The sequence below is a fragment of the Ahaetulla prasina genome, chromosome 6 (genome assembly GCF_028640845.1).
Source record: "Ahaetulla prasina isolate Xishuangbanna chromosome 6, ASM2864084v1, whole genome shotgun sequence".
NCBI classification, from domain to species: Eukaryota; Metazoa; Chordata; class Lepidosauria; order Squamata; family Colubridae; genus Ahaetulla; species Ahaetulla prasina.
Genome location: NC_080544.1, coordinates 15273107 through 15282743, shown reverse-complemented (window position 1 = coordinate 15282743; position 9637 = coordinate 15273107). Strand labels below are relative to the sequence as shown.

The window sequence follows — 9637 nt, the reverse complement described above, 5'->3', positions numbered from 1 at the left end:
CTGTACAAGAAAAGTATCCCACTGGCTGTCAGACTCCCACGGGGTAGGGGTCTTAACTAATTTTGTAGGCTGTCTGTGTCCCAGGCTTGGTTGAGCCTTGCTGGGTGATGTAACCTTCCCAGGTGCCATGTGGTGAGATGGGTGGAGGGCTAATCCTATCATGTCCTGAGGGCCATGTCTTAATCCCATCACCCTGAAGCTGAAGGTCTTCTAGGTAAGATGTCTTTGGTCTTTCTGGGGCTATTGACAAAGGTGGGGGCTGCTTTCCAAGAGCACGCTTCTCCTTTTCGCATCCTGCAACCAACATCTTTAGTAAAAAGTTCTTTTGATTTCAATCACTTGGAGTGGAGAGTCTTCTTTCCTAAATGATTGTATCTGGGCATATCTCTCTGTGAAGCCCCCAGGATGAAGGAGTGAGGGAACAGCACTAGCAGACCAATGGCGGGAGATCACCAGTGGAGAGCCAGCCAAGTAGGAATGGCCATGTTGTGTCAGCGGTGGTGGAGTGCCCATGAAAAAGTGGGCATGTGTTGAGGCAGCCCTATTCAGTAGTCTCATTATGCTTTTAGTTAACCCACCAGGCCAAACTTCCTTTACTAAGCTAGCCAGGATTTATTATGGTTCACCTCTGACCCTTTGGGCTGCATGGCTCACAACAAAACTACTGTAATAAATGTTAAATTCAAATCTGGATCCTTCGGTGCAAAATGATATTCCCTGATTGGAATATCCCTGAATTCTAGCCCCACTAATGCTCTGAAGAATCCATTGCATCACTGTCCAAGGATTTCAAGGTAATGTAGTGTAGGAAGTTAAAACCCACCCCTCTCCTAGAAAAGGAAATATTTTAGGAAAAATTAAAAAGGGCAGAATATTTCCCCTTAAAAGGAAGGCAGAAACTCATCCTCCCCAACCTTTGTCAATGGGCCATTAAGGCCTGAGCCAGTCCATTCTACATAACAAAGATAGGATTAGCCCTCAGAACCCATCTAGCAACAGAAGAAACTCACCACATGGCACCTGGAAAGATTACATCAGCCCGCATGGCTAGCTAAGACCCCTGCCCCCAGGGGTGAAATGCTCCTGGATCGGACGGGATCGCGCGATCTGGTAGCGATGGCGGCTGCTGGTTTGGAGGACCGGTAGCAAAAATCCCTGGCCCCGCCCCCCCCACCTCTGCTGAGCCGCACCATCTGCAGAGGTTTGTTTTTTTTACATTTAAAAGCCGGTTTTGCTTCAGCAGAAACAGGCCTTTAAAAGTAAAAAACAGCAGAACCTTACTTGTACTCTTACTTGTAGAAAACATGTTTTCTACAAGTAAATGTAGAGATTCTAAGGCACTTACCTGATTACTGAGGAACGCATGGCCACAGCCTGAAAGCAGTTTCAGTTTCAGCCCAGACAGAATCAATCTATTCTGGTAATCTATTTCCTTGGTGATCAACTGGCTGGATTTGCTGGCTGAGGAACTCTGGGATTTGAAGTCCACAATAAAATAAAATAAAATAAAATATTTGTGCAGCTTTCTGAGATTTTGTGTGTTTCTGTAGTGTTTCACTCTAACTACACAAACACACAAAATCTCAGAAAGCTGTATGTGGCATATTGTGTGTGTGTGTGTTGTGTGTGTGTAAAGTGTGAAAGTTGGTTTTTGAGCTTTTTGTGGCTGTGTGAAGTGTGAAGTGGAGCTGCTTTTACACTGGGTGTGAGTCAGTTGTGTTGTGTTGTGTGTGTGTAAAGTGTGAAAGTTGATTTTTGGAACCTTTTATTGTTTTTTTATACTTTGTTTATTTTTTTTATTATTTATTGTTATTTATTGTTAACCGCCCTGAGTCCCTCGGGAGATAGGGCGGTATAAAAATGTGATTAAATAAATAAATTAAATAAATAAATAAATTGGCCATGCCCACCAAGCCATCTGACCACCAAGCCACGCCCACCAATTAAGCCACGCCCACAGAACCGGTAGGGAAAATTTTTAGATTTCATCCCTGCCTGCCCCCCATGGAGTCTGACAACCAATTAGGATACATTTCTTATACAGGAACCGGAAACACTAAGGTGGGGCCCAAGAAAGGGTACAAAACAGTAGTTGGATTCAAATCCTGGTGCTACCGGTTCGCTATTGGGAGCGCCCAGGTGCATGCCGGTGCTTTACGTGTGTGCGGTGCTTCTACACACACGCAGAAGGTTCTGTGCATGCGCAAATCATTTTTGATATCTGGGCGGGTGGGCAGAGACTCCCACTGCCGCTGCTATCGGTTTGCCCGAACCGGGGTGAACCGGTAGCAGCCCACCTCTGGTATAAAATCAAGGGACTCTCAGCATCTCTGCCATTTTTTTCTTCCCCCAACATCTTGAAGCATGTGATTGCCTTTTCTGTTCAGGACCTCAGGTCATGTGATCCTGCTCAGGACCTCAAGCCATGCGATCCTGTCCATCAATAAACCTTCTTTCCAAGCAACTTCTGTGTTTCCAGTTTCTTTTCCCCCACTTGGAACTGAACTCAGAAGGGCATGTCTTCCAACAGTAGCAAGGGTATTGTAGGACCATGTCTATTAAGCTGCCTCTCAATGTACATAAAAAATATAGTCTCAAACAACAACTGCTGGTAGGAAATGCATTTATTTAGAAATGGTGGAAAATGGATCTATAAGATACTACATTTCTGTGCAAGTTTTGCTACCCAAGCTAAGCTAGAGAAGACTTGGAAGGTGGCAACGTCTATCTGATGCTGGATCGTGAAAGCTAAGCAGCATCAAATCTGGCCACTACTTCAATGGAGGACAGAGGAAGGACTCCAAGGTGGTTGGTTTAAGTTGAAGAAGGCAACTACCGTTGGAATGACAAGGCTGAAGTCAACGAACTAAAACTTGACTTCAGTTCTCTTTGCTGAAAACAGGGGAAGCTATTGGATTAGGACTTTCTTGCCATATGCTAGACTGTATGTGCGATAAACAGAGTAAGCTTTCTTTTTCAACTCTATGGTGGAATTCTTTTCCTTCCCCCAACCCAACATCTGTTAGATTTTAAATTCACAGATGATTGCCCACAAATCCTTATTACAATCATCCGTTTTCCACTCGCCACCTGACTTTATCATCGCACAGGTTTGGCCTTCAAGGATTTTTGGTTGTCCTGCAGCCCATTTGGAATATTCTAGGGGCTGGCCGCTCAGATCCTTAAACTTGTTTTCAGCTTTATTGTAAGTGATTCCCAGAATTGCCATTTCACCAGGCCGTTCTAATATGTTTTGAAGGGCTGTGTTTTCGGCCTCATTCCTTGGCAAGGCAAGGTTGTACTCGCAGGCAATTTCGCCGTGCTGGAAAGTACCACGATCTTCTTGCATTCGGAACATTTTACCTCCAACAATTGCTCCATCACGACCAAGGAGAACTAGAAGGAAAAAGAATTGCAACTGCTTTCAAATGCCATGTTTATTTATCTGTTGCAACGTGCCAGTGTACCATGATTACTTCTCTGGCAGTTTAATAAAAAGGAAGGCTTTTCAATAAAATATAAAACATGGTCTGGAAAATAGCTCATCAAACGATGGGCCTATGCCCCGATGTCCAAAATAATTTTTGAATCAAAAAGCTAATCTGATGCTGAATTCATTTTTAATGGGGAGCCATTCATGGACTACGACTTTATCATGGGTGAAATCCAGCAGGTTCTGGAGAACCGGTAGAGGAAATTTTGCGTAGTTCAGAGAACTGGCAAATACCACCTCTGGCTGGCCCTAGAGTGGGGTGGGAATGGAGATTTTGCAGTATCCTTCCCCTGCCACGCCCACCAAGCCACACTACGTCCACCAAGCCATATCCACAGAACTGGTAGTAGGAAAAAATTGGATTTCACCACTGCACTTTATGCATTGATTTGTACCATATCCCAAATGTGGGTTGCTCTAGATCAGGGGTCTGCAAACTGGTTCTTTTAAGGCTTGTGGACTTCAATTCCCAGAGTTCCTCAGCCAGCAAAGCAAAGGAACTCTGGGAATTGAAGTCCACAAGCCTTAAAAGAGCTAAGTTTGCAGACCCCTGATCTAGATGTAGAGAGTATATTTCAAATGAAGAGAAATAAAATTCTTTTTATCCTTTTCTACAGTACATGCCTTTTGTATACATTGGTTATGTTTTTTTTTTAGAAAAAATGTGTTATTAAGAAAAGGGAAACATATAAAAGATAGAAATCTAGCTTTCAATTCTCCCTTTCGTTATTCTAACTCTAGAGACAATCACAGTGTGGACACCCTGCTCCATTCAGGGTTCTAAATTAAAGTGTTAAAAACAGAAGGTTGTTTGTCCTCTTATTCAGGACAATGAAGCAGAGATATCCCACTTCTCTGGGTCATTGCTTTCAGTGTCAAAATGTACTTTCTAAATTGTGTAGCTAACATTCAGGGGCAGTCCCTGGAAAATAGAAGAAGACTTGAGGGGTTCTTGATGCTCTTTGAGCTTGGTTGTTTTCTTGCCGATGTTTCGTTATCCAGCTAGGCAGTGGCGGGTTGCTACCGGTTCGCCCTGGGTTGGGCGAACAGGTAGAGGCAGCGGCGGGAGGCTCTGCCCACCCACACACTTCTGTGGAACTGCAGAAGTGTCAGATGCGTGAACAAGCACACACGCAAGCGCAAGAGCAAACCGGTAGCGATGGGTTTTGAAACCCACTACTGCAACTAGGTAACATCATCAGTGCTAGTCTACCTAATTTGGATAATGAAATATCTGAAAGGAAACAACCAAACTGAAGGAGCATCAAGGACCTCCCATTTCAACCTAAGCTACAAATATTCTCTTTTAGAGAATCAATTTATTTCCAAAATCCCGTGTAACTCAAAGCAGGGGTGAAATGCTCCTGGTTCGGACCGGATCGCCTGATCTGGTAGCGATGGCGGCTGGTGGTTCGGAGAACCGGTAGCAAAAATCCCTGCCTCCCCATGCCCAGCTAAGCCACGCAATCATCAGAGTTTTTTTTTTTTTAACTTTTAAAAGCATCTTTTCTTCTGCCAAAGAAAAGGCAAAAAAAAAATGCTTTTAAAAGAAAACAAAAGCTTCTGATGATCAGGCAACTCAGCTGGGATCGTCAGAGCCTTTTAAAAGCCTCTTTGGCTGAAGAGGTTGTAAAAAAATTGCTTTAAAATTAATTTTTAAAAAGTTGACCACACCCACCCCATCACATTATGCCCCCCCCCACCAAGCCCCCCCCCCAGAACCGGTAATAGTAACAAATTTTATATTTCACCACTGTCCCAAAGGATAACTAAAGTACCAAAGAAAACAAAACAAAGCAAAACACACAAAATAAAATTACCAACAAAAAAAAAACAACACCCTAAAACATGAAATGCAAGTCCTGCCTTTTTATCTGATGTCATCACACAATTGATTCTCTCACAAGGATTTAAGCTGCTCCTTTTGATTTCTTGACATTATTTCTGTTAGTAGCAGAAACAATGCAGCCCATTTAGCCCATTGTCCCTCTTCAGATTTGTTTTACTGGAAAAACATTGGATCTTGGACCTAAGGAACTGAACTAAGACAAGAGAAGACAAGAGAAGAGAAGAGAAGAGAAGAGAAGAGAAGAGAAGAGAAGAGAAGAGAAGAGAAGACAAGACAAGACTAGAGTAGACTAGACTAGACTAGACTAGACTAGAATAACAGAGTTGGAAGGGATCTTGGAGGTCTTCTAGTCCAGTCCTCTGCTTAGGCAGGAGACCCTATAATATTCCAGACAAGTGGCTGTCCAATCTCTTCTGAAAAACCTCCAGTGATAAAGCACCCACAACATCTGAAGGGAAGCTGTACTGTTCTTACTGGTAGGAAGTTGCTCTTTAATTCCAGGTTGCTTCTCTCTTTGATTAGTTTCCAACCATTATTTCTTGCCTTGTTTATTTGTGTGTACAAATAAGCCTCTGTTTATTTGAATACCCAAATAAACAAATAAACCTTTGTTTGTTTCTGTGTACAAATGGCAGTGTGGAAATGACAGGAGGACTTGCATTTTACTACCTGCATTAATTTTTCTCCTTTTGGTGAAAAAGTTGTAGGAGAAGAGCTGGGGGCAGAGTTAAATGCGTCATCAGCTTAGAGTCATTACGTTCCAAGTGCAACTCAGTCTTGAGTCCCTTGCACCTGGATGAAACTGTCTATCTAGACCCGTTCCAGTCCGGTTTCCGACCCGGTTACAGCACGGAGACGGCTTTGGTCGCGTTGGTGGATGATCTCTGGAGGGCCAGGGATAGGGGTTGTTCCTCTGCCCTGGTCCTATTAGACCTCTCAGCGGCTTTCGATACCATCGACCATGGTATCCTGCTGCGCCGGTTAGAGGGATTGGGAGTGGGAGGCACCGTTTATCGGTGGTTCTCCTCCTATCTCTCTGACCGGTCGCAGTCGGTGTTGACAGGGGGGCAGAGGTCGGCCCCGAGGCGCCTCACTTGTGGGGTGCCGCAGGGATCGATCCTCTCGCCCCTTCTGTTCAACATCTATATGAAGCCGCTGGGTGAGATCATCAGTGGGGTCGTGTGAGGTACCAGCTGTACGCGGATGACACCCAGCTGTACTTTTCCACGGACCACCCCAACGGCCATCAAGTGCTGTCCCGGTGTCTGGAGGCCGTACGGGTCTGGATGGGGAGAAACAGGCTCAAGCTCAATCCCTCCAAGACAGAGTGGCTGTGGATGCCGGCGTCCCGGTACAGTCAGCTAAATCCGCAGCTGACCATCGGTGGCGAGGCATTGGCCCCGATGGAGAGGGTGCGCAACTTAGGCGTCCTCCTGGATGAACGGCTGTCTCTAGAAGATCATTTGACAGCCGTCTCCAGGAGAGCGTTCTACCAGGTTCGCCTGGTGCGCCAGTTGCGCCCCTTTCTGGACCGGGAGGCCCTATGCACGGTCACTCACGCCCTCGTGACGTCTCGCCTGGATTACTGTAACGCTCTCTACATGGGGCTCCCCTTGAAGGGCATCCGGAGGCTACAGTTAGTCCAGAATGCGGCTGGCCGGGGGATAGAGGGAGCCCCTCGTGGCTCCCGTATAAACACCTATCCTGCGCGGTCTGCACTGGCTACCTGTGGCTTTCCGGGTGCGCTTCAAGGTTTTGGTGACCACCTTTAAAGCGCTCCATGGCATAGGGCCGGGTTATCTACGGGACCGCCTACTGCGACCAGATACCTCTCACCGACCCGTGCGCTCTCACAGAGAGGGACTCCTCAGGGTGCCGTCAGCTAGGCAGTGTCGTCTGGCGACGCCCAGGGGAAGGGCCTTCTCTGTGGGGGCTCCCGCCCTCTGGAACGAACTCCCCCCAGGACTCCGTCAACTTCCGGACCTTCGAACCTTCCGTCGCGAGCTCAAGACACATTTATTCATCTGTGCAGGACTGGCTTAGTTTTTTAGATTTTAAATTTAGAGGGGTTTTTAAATTGATTTTAATATCTATATTTTTACTTTTAATTAATTGGGCAGTAGAATAAGTTTTTTAATGATTGTTTTAATTTGTATATTGATGTTTTTATATGCCTGTGAACCGCCCTGAGTCCTTTGGGAGATAGGGCGGTATATAAATTCAAACAATAAATAAATAAATAAATAAATATCTGATATCAGCTTAGTACTGAACTTTAGTTGACCACATTTTTGTGGATAGGCTGGAGCAATTAATCTTTTGACATATGATCCTGATCATCTGCGCCTGACAGAAGCTCTCCGAATTCTCAATCAATTTTATCACTCAGTTACTGATTGTGTTATAAGTGTGCTGGGGACACACCACTTGTCTGCTAACCCAAATTTTCTATTGCTAAGTGAGGCTTTCATTCAGTGAGTTGTGCCCCTTTTAGGATTTTCCTTGCCACATTTGTTAAGTGAATCACTGCAGTTGTTAAGTGAATAAAATATTAAGTGTATCTGACTTCCCCATGGACTTTGTTTGTCAGAAAGTCGCAAAAAGGTGTGTGCGTGTGTGTGTGTGTCACGTGACCCTGGGACAATGTGAACTTCATAAAAGGGAGCCAGTTGTCAAGTGTCTGAATTCTGATCATGTGGCCATGGGGATGCTGCAGTGGTTGTAAGTGTGAAAAATATTCCTAAATCGCTTTTTTAAATTGCTGTTGTAACTTCAAACAGTCACTAAATGAACTGTTGTAAGCTGAGTATGATTGGTGTACCGTGGTGAATAAACAACGAGAAACCCACATGGGAGAATTCTTGTTGTGTTATCAGAGCCACTGTTGGAGGCCACTGAACTCAGAGCTCCCTTGAAAGCCAAATAGGATTGTCCCTGTTTAATATTTGGATGCGGAACCAGCAGAGAAACCCAAGGTTGTTAGCTAGGTCAAGATGTGGAAACACACATGCCACAAGTGTGCATAAGTGCACACGCGTGCCTACCGTCCCTGTCCTAATGTTCCTTTTTTTACTTACTTTTTTCATGTATCCAAATTCTGTTTATACTTTTACCTGTTATCTTATATTTGATTGACAAATAAATAAATAAATAAATAAAATAAAGTTCCTAACTCCTTCTCCCAAATGTCTTACCTTTCAAAGAGTTGAGGGTCATTTTTTCAAGTCTGATCAACTGAACCTGGAATTGTTTCATTTGCGATTTCAGATGTTCAAGCTCTGAATGGGAATGGAATGGAATTAGACATCCTCATTGGTATCAAATTCAATTAGAGATTCTTCAATGCAAAGAAAGATATTTCTAATAGCACATGACCTTGGAGAGCATTTCCATCGAGTCACAAGGACTCAATAACTTGAGGCCTCCTTCCTAGAGTTCTTACTTCAGGCACCCAATGATTGGATTTGTCAGATCTTTTTTTTAAAGAAACCATGAGGGTCATCTCATTTATTTTGAAGTAGAAAATACGACTGAAATTAAATTAAGAGTAATTTCACTTTTAGGAATATATATATATATATACCAAAGACCTACACACACACACACACACACACACACACACACACACACACATATATATATATATATATCTTTCATTGTTCGGGTTTTCTCCCATGTAAAATTGGAAGTGTCTTGGCGACGTTTCGACGAAGTCTCATTTGTCATCTTCAGGCTTCAGCTTCGTGCTTCTGGGAGCAATGTGTGATCGCAGCTGTTTCTTCCTTTTAACTGCTAGTGGGGGTTTTACACAGGAGAAAACCCGAACAACCAAAGACCTACATACAAACACCAGTGAAAACCTCAGAAAACAAATATATATATATATAATTGCTCCCAGAAGCACGAAGCTGAAGCCTGAAGATGACGAATGAGACTTCGTCGAAACATCGCCAAGACACTTCCAATTTTACGCGTGAGAAAACCCGAATAACCAAAGACCTACATACAAACAGCCGCGAAAACCTCAGAATATATATATATATATATATATAGGTCTTTGGTTGTTCGGGTTTTCTCCCGTGTAAAATTGGAAGTGTCTTGGCGACGTTTCGACGAAGTCTCATTCGTCATCTTCAGGCTTCAGCTTCGTGCTTCTGGGAGCAATGTGTGATCGCAGCTGTTTCTTCCTTTTAAGTGCTAGTGGGGGTTTGAACTGATTGGGTGGGAGCTTGGCTGTGCTCTGATTGGATGGGGTTTTCTGTGCTCTGATTGGCTGGGGTGTGTCCTGTGTTGGT

At 44.2% G+C, this 9637-nt stretch overlaps 1 protein-coding gene across 1 annotated transcript; it reads right to left on the bottom strand.

Moving 5' to 3' along the window:
* Positions 1-2634: 2634 nt before the first annotated feature.
* Positions 2635-8566, bottom strand: LOC131201128 (mannose-binding protein-like). Its single transcript, XM_058188756.1, has 2 exons — positions 8537-8566; positions 2635-3396 (listed from the first exon to the last, which is right to left on the bottom strand). The coding sequence occupies exons 1-2, from the start codon at positions 8556-8558 to the stop codon at positions 3023-3025; spliced, it is 396 nt and encodes a 131-aa protein (XP_058044739.1). The 5' UTR covers positions 8559-8566; the 3' UTR covers positions 2635-3022.
* Positions 8567-9637: the final 1071 nt, after the last annotated feature.

Excerpts from the sequence above, each read along its gene's own strand:
- LOC131201128 (XM_058188756.1), bottom strand. The coding sequence starts at position 8,558 with ATGACCCTCAACTCTTTGAAAG. Across the intron at positions 3,397-8,536 it reads GACCCTCAACTCTTTGAAAG|TTCTCCTTGGTCGTGATGGA; the intron begins GTAAGACATTTG and ends TTTTCCTTCTAG.